This window comes from Coturnix japonica, chromosome 8 (assembly GCF_001577835.2).
Source record: "Coturnix japonica isolate 7356 chromosome 8, Coturnix japonica 2.1, whole genome shotgun sequence".
Lineage (NCBI taxonomy): Eukaryota > Metazoa > Chordata > Aves > Galliformes > Phasianidae > Coturnix > Coturnix japonica.
The window spans coordinates 18,742,290-18,756,952 of NC_029523.1; the positions used below are offsets into that span (position 1 = coordinate 18,742,290).

The 14,663-nt window shown below is 46.3% G+C and overlaps 2 protein-coding genes across 4 annotated transcripts; one reads left to right on the forward strand and one right to left on the reverse strand.

Annotated features, from left to right (window-relative positions):
- The first annotated feature begins 221 nt into the window (after positions 1 to 221).
- On the forward strand, positions 222 to 4,334 carry MMACHC (metabolism of cobalamin associated C). Of its 3 annotated transcripts, none has more exons than XM_015870147.2 (4): positions 222 to 331; positions 967 to 1,161; positions 1,488 to 1,640; positions 2,055 to 4,334. In XM_015870147.2, exons 1-4 carry the CDS (start codon positions 248 to 250, stop codon positions 2,349 to 2,351), a joined length of 729 nt encoding a protein of 242 aa, XP_015725633.1. In that variant the 5' UTR covers positions 222 to 247; the 3' UTR covers positions 2,352 to 4,334. The 3 variants fall into 3 exon arrangements, with proteins under 3 accessions (XP_015725633.1, XP_032302258.1, XP_015725634.1); XM_032446367.1 differs by having other exon boundaries at positions 2,058 to 4,334; XM_015870148.2 differs by lacking the exon at positions 222 to 331 and adding an exon at positions 403 to 634.
- A 3,510-nt stretch (positions 4,335 to 7,844) lies between these two features.
- PRDX1 (peroxiredoxin 1) lies at positions 7,845 to 13,996 on the reverse strand. The gene is made up of 6 exons (XM_015870149.2): positions 13,865 to 13,996; positions 11,280 to 11,396; positions 10,649 to 10,802; positions 10,249 to 10,371; positions 9,362 to 9,492; positions 7,845 to 8,234 (listed from the first exon to the last, which is right to left on the reverse strand). Exons 2-6 carry the CDS (start codon positions 11,383 to 11,385, stop codon positions 8,149 to 8,151), a joined length of 600 nt encoding a protein of 199 aa, XP_015725635.1. The 5' UTR covers positions 11,386 to 11,396; positions 13,865 to 13,996; the 3' UTR covers positions 7,845 to 8,148.
- Positions 13,997 to 14,663: the final 667 nt, after the last annotated feature.

The window sequence follows — 14,663 nt, forward strand, 5'->3', positions numbered from 1 at the left end:
CCTCAGTGTTGCAGGCATTGCATTGCTCCTGGAGCAGCACTCAGTGTGCAGGCATTGCATTGCTCCTGGAGCAGCACTCAGTGTGCCGGCATTGCATTGCTCCTGGAGCAGCGCTCACCCCCCCCGGCTCTTTATAGCACACGCGGTTTGCAAATGGCGGCGCTCCCACGTCCCGCGCACTACATCTCCCATGGTGCCCCGCGGCTCCGCCCCTCTCTCGGTGCCGTTCGGAACTACCGTTCCCGTGATGCCCCGCGCCATGGAGCTGCGCGTGTCGGAGCGGCTGCAGGGCGCGCTGGGCCCGCTCGGCTTCGAGGTGCGCGCCTTCAAGGTATGACGTAACTGCGGCGTGCGGGCGGCGTGACGTCACCCTTTGTGGCGTGACGTCACCGTCGGTGTCGCGGTGCAGGGAGACGCCGCCGTGCCGGGGGGTCGGTCCGGCCCGTCCGGAGGTCGGTGCGTGCGGCCCCGTGGCAGCGGCCGCCCCCATGTGAAGGCAGCCGGCTGCTGTAGCGCTGCCCACGGGCGGCAGCAGGCGGCAGTGCCGGCACGGAGCGGGGATGGGGCCGGCAGGATGCACGGACACCGGGCCGTGACACACGGAGCGGGGCGGAGCAGCGCCGGGTCCTGCTGGGTCAGTGCCGCCAAGGCCGGTTACGGCACGGGACAACTGCCAGAGCCAGCGGGGAAAGTCCGCCCGGAGGGTTTAAACGGTTAATCTGAGTGCACAACCGCACCGGGGTGTCAGTACCGACTGCGGGCGGGGTCGTGTGGGCACCATCGCTGTGTCTGCCTCTTTACTGCCCGTGTGCTGAGCTCCAGGCGGCCCGGCTCAGGACACAGGCAGGCTGTGAAGCAGGACAAGCAGTAGGAAACGTGTCTTAAGATAGGATCCAAATAGGAAGGGATCAAACAGCACCCACTGGTGTCCCTGTGCTAATGGAGATGTACTTGTCTTTGCTCCAGGTCGGATGGTACAATGCGGTTCTGCAGCCAGCCTTCCATCTCCCGTACCCGGATGACACGCTGGCCTTTGTTGTCCTCAGCACGCCGTCAATGTTTGACAAAGCCCTGAAGCCTTTTGTGAACAAAGAACGGTTACAAATCATCAGAGATCCCGTGGATCAGTGCGTGTGCCATCATTTATCCGGCGTGAAGGAGGTCAGAGCCTGAAATGCTGCTTTGTAAACTCCTTTTAATATCGTGCCATGTAACCATCCAGGTGCTTTGAACAGTAGGCAAAGCCTTCAGGATTTTTGCTCTTGCAAAGGGCAGAGCATCACTCACATTCTGTCTCTACCAGTACAACCCGTAGTTATGTAGGGTGCTTTAAAGACACACAGTGTGCTCACACCCAGAGCTGTGAGCACGCTGATAGTTCAGGTTCAGGATGTGGAACGTTCAGGCCTCTCACTGTGCCTCATTTGCTGGTATCCAGCACTTCTGTACTGACAAATCTTCCTCCGTGGTTTTGTCTTTTCCCCCAGATATTCCCTGAGCAGAAGGTGGATGTCATGTTTGATTACGAGATACTGCCAAGCCGAAGGCCCAAGTTCTTGGCACAAACAGCTGCTCACGTTGCTGGAGCTGCGTATTATTACCAAAGGAAGGATGTGAAGTTTGATCCCTGGGGGGAGAAGGTGAGGAAAAAGACACCAAACTGCAATCACCAAACCATACAGCTGTTTTTATTGACTAGTTCTCCATGCAGGAAGATACAACATCCACATCACATCTAGCTGTGTAGCTAAATGAAGTGTTTCGGGCAGGAGTCAGAGGCAGCCAACATGCGATGCTGTGGTATGTTAGAGGGTTGTATGTGTAGATGGAGAAGAATATCTTTTAAGCCTACTTAGAAGAACACACTTCAGTGTTAATGACCTGTTGGCTGCAGCACTGTAAATAGCAAAAATGGAAACCAAGTGCCATGAGCTCGGGGAAGGCTTTTCTTCCCCAGATAACTTTCCAACAGGGAGCCACAAGCAGGAGGAATTGCTGGACCTCTAACCATTACCAAAGTGAGACATCCTAAATCTTTTTTTTCCTCCTTCCAGAAGATCTTTGGCGTATGCATCCATCCCAAGTATGGCGGCTGGTTTGCTATCCGGGGGCTCCTGCTGTTCCCAGACGTTCAGGTACCATTCTTAGAACAGTCTGCTCCTGTCGACTGTGTGAGCACAGAAGAGAAAAGAACAGAGCTGCTGGAGCTGTTCAATTTCCACTGGCGGGACGGCCGCTACAGGGACATCATTGAAGTGAAGGAAAGGTACTCTGAGGAGCAGAAAACCTACTTTTCCACTCCTCCAATAGAGAGATTCAAGCTGCTGGGGCTGACACATTTCACACAGTAACGTGGTTCCATGAAGGTGCTGGGCACAGGCAAAGTGGCACTCAGCAGCACCTCTTCCATACTGCTGAGGAGGAAGGTGTGCTGATAGGGACTGAAAATCCAAGCGCTGTGTACAGCATCTCAATCCAAACTTCAGCTTCTCAGATTTAGAGGAAGCACTTACGGTCTGTTCCCTTGCTGCTGCTGCTGAGTTTTGGGATTCCCATTAAGAAACCCATTTGTCCGGCTGGGTGAAGCTGAGACACCCTGGCACTGGGAGAACTCGAGCTGCTGCTTGTTGTAAAAGGGGTTTTTTCCTTAAGAATGTCTTCTCCCAATAATTTTATGTAAGATTAACAAAGTTATTTATTGCTATTGCATTCTGAAGTCATTTCTTCTGGTCTGAACTTTTCAGATGCGTCCAGCATTTCACTGCCCCATGTTGTAACTCTCCATCCCCAGGGAACACATGTTCAGTCCTCAGAAGAACATTTTTCTGCCTTCCCTCCCTTCTCACGGAGCTGACTTATTTTAAACAAGGAATCTTGTAACAGCCCCATTCCTTAACCCCCAAAAGAAAATTCTCCGGAGACTGGTTCATTGGTTTGTGTGGTCCTGTGCAAGAAGTGGGAGGGAGCAAAAGACAGCGAACAACAGCAGCCTCCTCCAGGGTAGTCGTGGAAGGCAAAGGGACAGAGTGAAGGTCACAGCTCAAGTCTGACATGTTTCCTCTTTACCCACGGTCAGCTGCTCAGAACGAGGTGGAGGCTTTAGGTCAGTAAGAAGCACTCACCCACTGCACAGAGCTGCCTCCTAAAACCTTGGGGAAGATAGTGTGAAAGCCAGGCATCACGCAGCAAGATAACTAACAGAGAGAGTCAGTTCTTGTTACCTTTCTCAAAGGTGGATGAGAATTTACTTTCCAGTACCAGTAATTTTCCATTTCCAGTAATACCACAGCTGTTATACTGTAGCTTCCTGTTGTACTTTCTAGATGAAGGAGATCATAAAGTTACATGCATGTAAAACAACAGTACATGAAATGCTGCTGCACTCAGACATAAGAAGAGAAAAAATGCAGCCAAAATCCACCTCCTGTTGCTGGTTGATATGTTGCCAGAGAGACTTTTTTAGGTGACTTGTGTCAGATTCGTTCATAGGTCACAGTGACAGGGGAACGAGGAATTAATTTACCTCAGAGCACCTAACGAGGCTTATGCCTTGTTAATAACAGAGTACGTTAAAATGATGCTTGATGGAGGGTCTGTTACTTAACTGCAGCGCAGTGCTGAGCACTTTCTCCCTTTGGTACCAACATGGTTATGCAGAACTGAGCCCTTTATCCCTCTCAGAGACCCAGGCACTAAAGCTGCTCATAATAAGTCAGTGCTTGATGGACTTCTTTGTAGTCTGTATAGTGAATCATATAATCAAAACTCAGCATAACTTGTCTGTTATTCCTCTAAACTGAGCAGCAAGCATTTGATCACTGGCTTTGTTCAATGCTTGTTGTTAGAGAACCACATTTGTTACTTCCCATGTGCTGTTTGTTAGACAACTGACAATGTAATTGTTCTTAAGTTAAAAATAATCAAATTCAATTATTTAAATTCTATTTGTTATGGATCTACTGCTGCTTGAAATGGTGGTTAACCTGCCAGAGGTTCCCAGCTCAACTGGGATTTAACAGGGACTGGAGCTGATGGCTCGTAGTAGTAATGTATATAAAATACTGACCTCCCTTAGAAGGATAAACAGTGATGTTCCCAGAGGGGTAAACAGTGATTCTCTTAGGAGGATAAATAGAGGATGGAAGGTGATTTATAGTTTTACATAATGGTTTAAAATTAAAAAATATTTTTGATGATTTCTTATAAACATTAAGTATTTTGTCTTGTTACACTCACTAAAAGATCACTGTCACTGTTCCTTTGTGATTTGTTGGTAATTTATTTCCCTTACATGGCACTTTGATTAATAAAATGTACAAAGGTACAATCATCCTGAGAACGGAGTGTTTTTAAGCTACGCAGTGATTATCTCATGGAGAGCTAAGGATGTTAAAGTAAAAACTGACCACCATGTGTTTAACCACACAAATGATACTGAACTCAGGGCAGCTCACCTGGGACACTGAAATACAGCATAGCAGGGATGAAGCCTAATCAATGTTGATCTTTACAAGGTTGCTTGAGTGAGATGGTTTAATAAGCAGCACATGACAAGGCACCTTGATTTTCTTCCTGTGCTCTGGCAGGAACAAAAGATCAGGGCATCCAGCAATAACTCAGCTGAGGGGTTTTCCTCTCAGTAACTAAAAAGCAATACCTGTAATTACTGGAATTCATTTAAAAACATATTAATGATATTACATCAAGTAAGGGCAGATCTGTCTTCTTGATGCTTCTGGCAAAACAGTTATGTCAGGCAGAACAGGGTACAAATATTCAACCCCATATTCAATCCTACCGTAGTAGTTTTGGAGTGAACTCTGCCTTTCTTTCAGCCATGTCTCCAAGCACCACAGCTGCAGCTGCTCTCCTTGCTAGTCTGTGCCTTATAAAAGTGGAGCCTGAGAACCCATTTGTGTTCTCATCTCTTGAGACAAGATCAGACATGGTAAGGAATGGATCACTTTGGATCCTGAGACAGCATGAAGACACCATTATCAGAGGCAGCTGCAAATGTCAAGACAAGTCATTGCAAATGTTTGGCCCAATGATTTAGCTACCATATTTTATGTAAGTTTTCATTAAATTCTTGTTTCTAAACACTTCAGTTCCTTTCTTCCTCATTACAAGCAGTAAGGTGAGAATTAAGACCAAGCAGTAAAGAAAAGTAAGAAGCCTTTGAGTTCAGATTTCACAAGATATTCCACACATTTCAAGGTAATCAAATACTTGGTGAGGAAGTTACCATTCTGCCATTTCTCTGTGCACATAACATTAATGATTTACCTGCTCCATCAGTGACACTTTGAGGTTAACGATGAAGTCCAAGATAAAGAAAAAGATGCGATTTTTATTAAGATTAATCCTGTGACAATGTGATTAAATGCAAAGCACTGTCTAATCTGGTGACAAGCAGACACGGTGATCATTCCTCTGAAACAGGAAAACACTTCAGGGCCTGTTTTTTCCCCTACCAGTTAAAGCAATTACTCTTATCTCAGTGTAAGAATAAGCACTCTGGATTGACTCACTAAGCACTGTGTTGCACAGCTACTTTCTGATGCTGCTGTCTAAACTACAGGCAGCAACTGGTCAGCCCCAACATGGCTATTGGTGCACCAACTGAACTATTGGTTCAGTTCCAAGCAAAACATGCATATAAAGAGTTAACTCTGCTCGCAGGTGCAGTGGTTCAAAGCTGTTCTTGAAGAGGAAGTGGGTGTTGCTATTTACTGCAGCACGGAGCCAGCTGTAACTCCTCAACCTGTGCTGACAGAAGAATATCATGTAGATATATACAGCCAGCGAGTATCTTACAAAGAAACATCATGAACTCAAGAGTCACGTTCAGGAGAGCAATTGCAGAGATTTAAGTTTCAGCTCAAGGAGCCAAGTTTCACATTGAAGTCCAAAGCCATCATCGCTAGGTGTGGTGGGATGAACTTACCTCAGCCCATGGCTCCTGTAGGAGCTGCCAGCAATGCAGCGCTTCCACCCAGCTCTATAGCTGCCCTGTGTGCTGCAAGGGCGCGTCCATTACAGCACATACTGAGCAGAGCTGTCTGCCCACCCCACCCTACAGCTTCACATAGCCCCTTATTGTTCCCTTTGCAAAGCTGAATCACGAAGTTTCTCTTGTAAGCCCTCTATAGCTCAATATGTCCAAGTCACTCAGAACTTATGCAGGCTGTCACTACTGAACATCAGTGTAACAACTTTCAGAGTACATTTTTCAAACTATGAATAAAATCCATGCTTTATGCAACCACCCTTTTGATGTAGAGTGCAATTGCTGAGGTCTGCACATATTCTTTTACAACCAAAGTGCACCGTTTCACAATATCTGTGGCACATAACCTACCTGCTTATGTTCTTAGACCTGTATTGATCTGTTGGACGAGGCGATGTACTCCAATTGTATCAACGCACTGCATTCATTCCCATGTTTAACCGGTTATTTGGCACAAACACAGTGCAGTACAAGCACAACAAGCTGCAGCCGTTAGCAGAGCGAAGGCAGCAGGGTTTTTATCGGGCCTTCCCACACACACCCGGCTGTGGGGAAATGGCGCCTCCCGGCAGGGCGGGAACAACAACACCGCCTCAGGGAGGGGGGCGGCCCCGGAGCGCTCCGGGCTGCAGGGGAAGTGATTTTAGTTAAGTGAAGGGAAAACAAAACGCATTCCAATAGACTGAAACACACAGAGCCCTCCCGAGGACTGCTGTTACCAATCCCCTCCTACTTCAAAGTGAGCAGAGCCCAGTGCAATTGAAGGCTGACACCAGACTAGCTCTGACCTCCCCCATTGCCCTTTTAACAGGGGAAAACTTCATATTCAGCACCTGACTCCTTTGAAGTAGCCCTGGGTCTTAACTTTGTTGCTGTTCACTTCAGCAAATAGAACTCATTTCTACATCTTAGTATTTGAGAGTTGTTTACATACCTGTAAAGATCTATCACAAGGCTCCAACTCGCTTGCACTGCAAAGCAGTAGCTCCTTTACACATGAAGCCACATGGCCAATACAGCTGTAATTAAGTTTAAGTTGATCAAGGCATACAACTATGGCCTTATGTGCATATTATAAAACTCATGCATAGTACAAAGATAAAAGGTGAGGCTGAGCCAATCCAGGTATCCTAGTTCATAGTGTCACCCTTTTGATCTTCTCCAGTACCTTGCAGTCATATGATCAATTGGCATGTTCTTACTCCTCCCAGGACTCCCAGCTCCATGTTGTGCATCCAAAGAAGCCACACCATATACAAAAAGAAAGTTATTTCCAGGAAGCCCAATATTCCACTCCTCTGGTGTCTTCAAACTGCATGTTTGGATTCCCAGAGCTTTGGCCTATGCAATCCATTTTGACCAAAATAAATTCATACTGTACACAAAGACATGCCTGGTCTCTGTCAGCCACAACTGGGCTTCACACTCTGCTCTGCAGTACTTCTTAACCCTGACAGATCCAGGTCAAAATGCATTCCACTACATTCCATTTTTTTCTTCTGCTAAGAACTTTACAATACAAACACAGAAGTGAGTGTTGGGATCTCATTCTAATGGAGCTGCAGAAGGCCTCTGGGAATTTGGCTGCCTACAAGCAGTTCAACAGACAGACTGAGCAGCAAGACCATGATTTTTCACTGCTATCTAGAAGTTGTCTTACTGAAACAGAGGATTTCACCATAACCCACATATGCTATGAAGGAGTACAGTTCGCTCTACAGAGATCACTTGTGTATTCTCTAGTGAATTCACTTTGTCAGTACTTGTCAGTGAAGCAGAAGCACAGCCTGCATAGCTCACCAAGCTCTTGACTACACAAGACCAGGACACAGTGTGCTCTTTCCACAAGTTTAATAGTTACAAAAGGATACCATTATTCTATATGCAACGCATGGCTAACCACATATACTGCATCATCACTAAAGTCAACAGGCCACGATGTACAGATATTGATCATTAAGGTTTTCTATAAAGTTACTGTCAACAGGACTAACTTTCCTTCAAGTAAAAAAAAAAAAAAGTTACTGCTTATACCTCTAGCATGATCCCTTGACTCAAATGCAATGAATTAGTCAAAGTTCAGTAACTGGTACTTGCTCTTTATGTAAGGCATACTAGTTTCCACTCAGAATGAAAGTTTACTTCTGCTTGGAGAAATACTCTTTGCTCTTCTGAACATCAGGCTTGATTGTATCACTGCCGGGCTTCCAGCCAGCGGGGCACACTGAAACAATAAGAACATGTAAGCCTTCCTAGCCACTCCCACTCCGTTTTATACAGACACTAAAGCATGTTAGTAACAACTCATAGCTATTAAAATTCTTGCAACATACATAAATCAATTCAGTATTATCTTCAGCTCTCAGCTTCTGATTGTTGCTATATACCTTAGCCTAGCCTAGACTTCAGCCTTGCTCTGGAAGAAGAGCTTCTGCCAGGTTTTGACTACTCCAGGGCACAGCAAACTTCAAAGGGCTTCATGTGACAAAGGCAACATGTGACTGCCCCCATCAACATATATTAAGGATGCCTCCTCAGTTGAAATAGAAAATGGCATCTAAGTTAAGAAACATTTACGCTCTTTGGGCTACAGCACAAAAACCAATAGCAACTGGTTTTAATAAAGTGCAACACAGATCTACCAGCTCTGAAGCACATTATGCATGAGCAATAGCAACACCTGCAATTAACTAATAACAGCTAAATACTACTAACACCTTTATGTTAATTCTAGCTTTACATAAACCACATCAAAGCTTTCATATGCAGTGTGCTTTTTTATTCTAGGAAAAGCATCCAGCCTCGAGCACCTTTCTATCACTCTTGTACTACAGGCACAAGAACTCTTGCCATTTTCCTCTTCACTTGGCCTCAGTACTCATGGACACAAACCAGCAGGCTTTCAGAAAACTTAAATGCTCCAACAGACTGCTTAGTATATGTATCATCAGTACCAAATGTGTCCAGCCTATCAAGTCTGAGAGCCAAGTCTAAGTTATGTTTGCCTCTGCAGGCAAAACTAAGACGTTCCTCAACACTGGAACATTTTCTAATTGAAGAAGGGTATTGAAGAGTGTTGTCCAACTGAAGATGGACCTACTGCTACGTACTTGCCAAGATGCCCAGCACGTGGTTTAAGTGATTTCAACATCAAGCAAATACTTGATGGACCATTAACTGGAATAAGGTTGTATGGTGTTGTGGTGCACTTCAATAAACATCTTTACAGAAACAGCTTCGTTACAACCAGCACAATTCTATACATAATTAGTAACTTTCAGCAAACCTATCTAACCTGCTTAGTTAATACTATTCTCTAGAGACCCATTTAGAATCAGAGTGATCCCTTACCTTCTCCATGTTTATCTGTAAACTGGAAGGCTTGCACAAGCCTCAGGGTCTCATCAACAGAACGGCCAACAGGAAGATCATTAATTGTTATCTGCCTCAAGATCCCCTTCTCATCAATTATGAACAGGCCCCTACAAAGACAGATCTGAAGTTAAACACAAATTTGGACAGATTTGCCTGAAACAATATTCAATCATAAAACTTAATGGCATGGTATAGTATTATCGACCTCTTCCTTTCCCAAAAGCAGAGCCCTGTTCCTACACTAATACAACATCATAATAAAACAATCATACATTCAACAGGAGCTAAGAGAGACAGGAGATAAATATGAAATGAAGTGTTACTTTCCTGTGTTTATTTTGCTTTAAGGAAAACAAAAGAAATGAGGAAAAAAAGGAAAAAACAACTATGCAGTTCTTAGAAATACAGCTATGGCCAATTGCCCATCAGTTAGTTCTCTATAATCACATGAAGAGTTAGCACAAGTTCAGCTCCTTCAGCAACTTCAACTGTTCAGCTGACTAAAAGATAAGGCACAGCTTTTAATTCCTCTGTACTTTAGTCACTAAATACCTCTAATCACTTTCAGGACTATGCAGATCTTGTATTAGCCATGTTTGCATAAGCTCACCTGCATCATGTAGATAGGTAACGCTCTAAGTAATGCTGTTATCAAAGGAAAGCAGCAGACATTTATCTAGCTTACCAAAACCCTAAGTCTAAACAAGTAACGTCTCTCCTTGCACAAGTGTGATAGCTTAAAGCAGCTTACATCTTGAATAGCTGAGAACTTCAGTTCACTGCAGATGTTCAAGTATATGCAAGTTCTGCATTAAAGTTGCATGATGCAATAACATTAACAGGCTTACCCTATTGCTCATTACCTGTATGCAATACCTTCATCCTCCTTAAGTACTCCATAGTCTCTGGCAATGTCACGCCTTGTGTCAGAAACCAGTGGGATTTTCATAGTGCCCAAACCACCTTGTTTCTTAGGAGTGTTGATCCTAAGAGCAGAAGTGTTAAGAAAGAAGGTCAGTTCATAATGTACAACAGAGGCTCATCCAAAGCGCACTTCAGATGCACAAAGCATGCCAGGAAGTAACAAAGGAACTGCCCGGTACTCCCAATTCTGTTCAGAAGCATCTGGAATGACAGTACTTCCTACAGGACTTTATTTGACACACAAGTAAATTAAGTTTAAGTCTGAATACTCAGAATCCAGTTCCTGTAAGAACTGAGGCCAGGCACAGTAATGTCTAATGTTAAAAGGCTGATTCTTACCAGGCAAGGTGACAGAAGTGAGAATCAACAGAAGCTCCAATTATTTCACAGTTAATTTTCCTGAATTCATCAGCTCTGTCGCTGTATGCGATGATTTCAGTTGGACAAACAAAAGTGAAATCCAGAGGGTAGAAGAAGAACACAACGTATTTCCCTAGAAGAGCAATGTCACCAGTTAATCTCTTACATTAGGTTCTACAGCAGTACCAAGCCTGCAAGGAGTGACACAATAGTTTTCTAGTACTTCAGCAGAAAGAAGCTTCTTTAGTTAGAGGGAATTCTACTTTCCACCAACAAATAAACAAGATCTTGTAGTTTCACCTGTTTTGAAGCTGTTATATCAGACTCAAAATGCCTGAATCTAGGATAAAACTTAGTTGTTCTATTTTAGAGGAATTTCATGCTAATAACCAACAATCATCATAATTAGGACATTCAGTCATGCTGTCAACAGCTTCCCAAACACATTCCAGTTGGCAATGAACAAAATCACTGTAAATTAACTACAGTCAAGTGGTCACTGTTACTTGGAAACCAAACCAAAGGCTTCATTAGATGCTCCCCCTCCCCACCTCCCATCCCCTGCACAAGGGGAGACTGCATTTGCATAATTAGATGTACATAAGCCCACCTCTATAGTCAGAGAGCTTGATATCCTTGAATTGCCCATCTGGCATTACTGCTGTGGCAGTAAACTCAGGGGCTGGTTTTCCAATGAAAGCCTTTCCTGAAGACATCTTGATTTAATCTGGAAAAGAATTAACAGCGCAGTTTAGATAGCTGAATAGTTTGAATACATCTTACTTCCAGGTGCAAAGCATCATATCAGTTTAATTATCAATGGGGCAGTATATCAGCATTTGATCTGGCAGCAAGGCTTAAGAGCAAAACTCATTTTAAGCTTATCACCTGGGTAGTCAGGTATCCAGATGAAACTACTAAGCACATTCTTTAAGGCATGTTAGTTTCCTAAGGACACAGTTATCTTTGACCAGGAACAGCTCATTACAGGCTAGAAGCGAGCCAGCTGCCTAGAGTTTTAGCTGTATCCACACTAAGCCTTTGTTCCAATAGGTGGATGAGCTATTAAGTCTTTCTTCCTAAATTCTGATGATGAGACTCTTGTTCAAATTCACAAAGGAATGTAAGACCTCAAACCTTATTTCCAAGCAGAGTTTGATTAGTCTCTAAGAGACCAACACTCTCCATAACTACTCTTCAGCCTTGCAAACAAAGAAGCCTTGTTTTATTTACAAACAAAAGACTCGTGATTTTGATCTACAGTTCATATTAACAACTACAGGCTCACAAACTCTTAAACCAGTGCAGCCAGGCTGGTTCCCCTGAGCATTTCAGTCTATTGAAAAAGAGTAAGAGTGTGCATGAGGCCAAGAGAAGTTTACTTCTGGCCATCAATCCTAAGTCCAGTCCTTTGCAGACACGTTCTGTACAGCACTTTTGCTCAGTGTGCAGATGCAGCACTTCAGAATCCCAGTTCCCTGCAGAGCACTGCCTTTCAAATACAAAACTTCATGAACCTCATTCCCTCAGCTCAGTCTTTAAGTGATCTCACTGAAGCCATTTTACATGCTGCAAAAGAATTATCTGGCACGGAGACACAAGCCCCTGAGCTGTTAGTATTACTGAGTCTCATATTGCTACAGAAAGCTGAGTTTCAAAGACCTTAAAAACCCTGCTTGCATGGCACAAAGTCCATTCCAGAACAGGGCAGATGCACTTCATTTCTTGCCTCCTTCTCCCTTGCCACAGCTCCAGGAGAATTACCTCACATGTCATAAGAATTTCTATTCAAGTTAAACTGATCAATTTAGAGCTTCTATGAGGAGTTTAACATTTGAAGGCTCCTCTCACATGCAGAGAGGATGGACAGTAACCCCCTCCTTCATTTTGCTTTGCAAAATGCCACCTTACTCAGCACAATTAACTGCCTCGTACAAAGAGTTCCACATTCCCAGCTCATCCGAAGGGTTCACCTTCAAATGCAGCGAACCAGGACAGAATCTTATGAACCAAGGTAGCCAGAACTGCAAGGCATTCATAAGAGGATACTGAAACGGTCTAGAATGATGACATTAATAATCCTTCCGATCACTTCATGGAGCCACAAATGCAGATGCAAGTCTGAAACTGCCATTGCACAGCATTTGTCAGACCCTCAGCCAGAAAGTTCTGTCTTTTAAGCAATACCTGCTTTATCTGCAGTACATGACCCCGTGTTTTACCACGGAATTACATTCTTTCCCTGTACTCAAGCTCAAGGTCATCCCTTTGCTCAGTACTACGCCAGACCTATATTTGTTCCATCAGCGCTTCCCTGGAGCGTAATACCAGGGTCAAATCTAAGCAGTCAGACGGCTCTCTGATACTTCCCCTTTCTGATGAAGGAATTATTGTCCCTTTTCAAACAACCTGCAAGCCTTTAACATCAGGTTATAGGACTCAGTGGTCTCCTACTGCAAGAACTGCAGCAAGTGCAGTGAAGAAAGCAGCTGCAATTTGGCACGGCCTGCTCTGCCGGGCACAGCAGCACACAGCCGCGTGCTCTGCTTGGATTTACAGCCACAGCGCTTCCTAATCCGCCGAGGAGCGGAGCACAGACTGCGTGCGAGGTCCTGCCGTTCTAGAAGCAGAAGCACGGCGCTGCAAGCGAAACGCAGCTGCACCAGCTCAGAGCGCCTGGGCTGCTCGCGGCCTCGCTACAATTACAACAAGCCGTGCCTGCATTCCAACTGGAAATTCATACCTTTAGGACACTCCGACGGGAGCGAGCCTACCCTTCCCCAGCCCTACATCGCTACAGTGAACGGACCGAGCTGCGGTGCGAGGAGGGCGGGGCTGCCCCCAGCCGGGCAGGCACGAACCGCACAGCGGCCCGCAGCCGGACCGCGCCGCACCGCCCGAGGCCCGGCTCAGTCCAGCCCCGCTCCGAGCGGCCCCCGCCGCTCCTCCTCACGGGCAGCCCGTGCCCAGACCCAATCCGCCCCATAACCCTTTCTTTTAAGGGAGGAAAAAGGAAAACAATACACGCCAAACGGCTGCAGAAAGCAGCAATCCCTGCACAGCGCTGCTCGGAGCGGGCTTGGCTCTACACCTCCCCGCGGACAGGGAAAAGAGAAATGGGAGCAAAGCCGTGAGCGAAAGCAACGTGCAGCCCCAACACCCCCCTGCCCCCCAGCGCCCCCCGCCCCCACTCACACAAAGCTCCTGTCCCCGCACTCCAGCAGGAAGCCGCCAAGTGCCGCAGCCCCCGCCGCGCCGCCCCTTTATAGCGGGGCCGATCTCGCGAGGACACGGGCGCGCCGCTCCCGGGCCGTGCCGCCCGTCCCGCCTTCCCGGGCCGCCCGCACAGCCAGCATGACTCGGCACTACGGGCTGCTGCCCCATACCGCCCCATAGCGCCCCATAGCCGCCTTATCTGCCCCGCGCCGTGCGGGGCTGCACAACGGCAGCGCTCAGCGCAAGGATGGCGGCCGGGCGGTGCCGGGGGAATGGCTGATGGAATGGCTGGAGGAGTAGGGCTGGAAGCGGCTCACGGCAGGATGAGTCAGATGGATCGTAGCAAGAAATGGCTTTAATGCCGTAATAGAACCGAGCCGCTGCTATTAGGAGTCAGCAGGGAGGGAGAGGATGGGCTGCGTTTTGAGGAAGGATGAGATCGGCTGGTGGTTGCCATTGAGGTGAATGGGGTTTGTGTGGCTTCAGTCAGGCCTGTTAACAGCAGTGTGTGCTCGGTGCCGTGCAGCCGTGGCTCCAATCTCTGCCTTAACATAGCACAGCCGAGCTCTGTGCACTGAGGTGTCACTGCAGGGCAGGTACACGGGATCACCCTGCACGGCCGGACAGTCCCAATGAACAGCTCCATATCAAGCAGCCTGCCATGGCTCACAGCACCAGCACACAACGCAGCAGCGGCCTCACCATTTGTTGTGCTCATTCCTCACACTTACACACATAAAACCCACTTGTACAGGCACCACGAGGCGCTTTGCCTTGT

Bases quoted from the DNA above. Each gene is read 5' to 3' on its own strand.
- PRDX1 (XM_015870149.2), bottom strand. From the start codon at position 11,385: ATGTCTTCAGGAAAGGCTTTCATTGGAAAACCAGCCCCTGAGTTTACT. The intron at 9,493-10,248 runs GTAATGAGCAAT...CTGTCTTTGTAG, and splicing joins GATGAAGGTATTGCATACAG to GGGCCTGTTCATAATTGATG. The intron at 8,235-9,361 runs GTAAGGGATCAC...TTATTGTTTCAG, and splicing joins TACAGATAAACATGGAGAAG to TGTGCCCCGCTGGCTGGAAG.
- MMACHC (XM_015870147.2), top strand. From the start codon at position 248: ATGCCCCGCGCCATGGAGCTGCGCGTGTCGGAGCGGCTGCAGGGCGCG. The intron at 332-966 runs GTATGACGTAAC...TCTTTGCTCCAG, and splicing joins TCGAGGTGCGCGCCTTCAAG to GTCGGATGGTACAATGCGGT. The intron at 1,641-2,054 runs GTGAGGAAAAAG...TCCTCCTTCCAG, and splicing joins TTGATCCCTGGGGGGAGAAG to AAGATCTTTGGCGTATGCAT.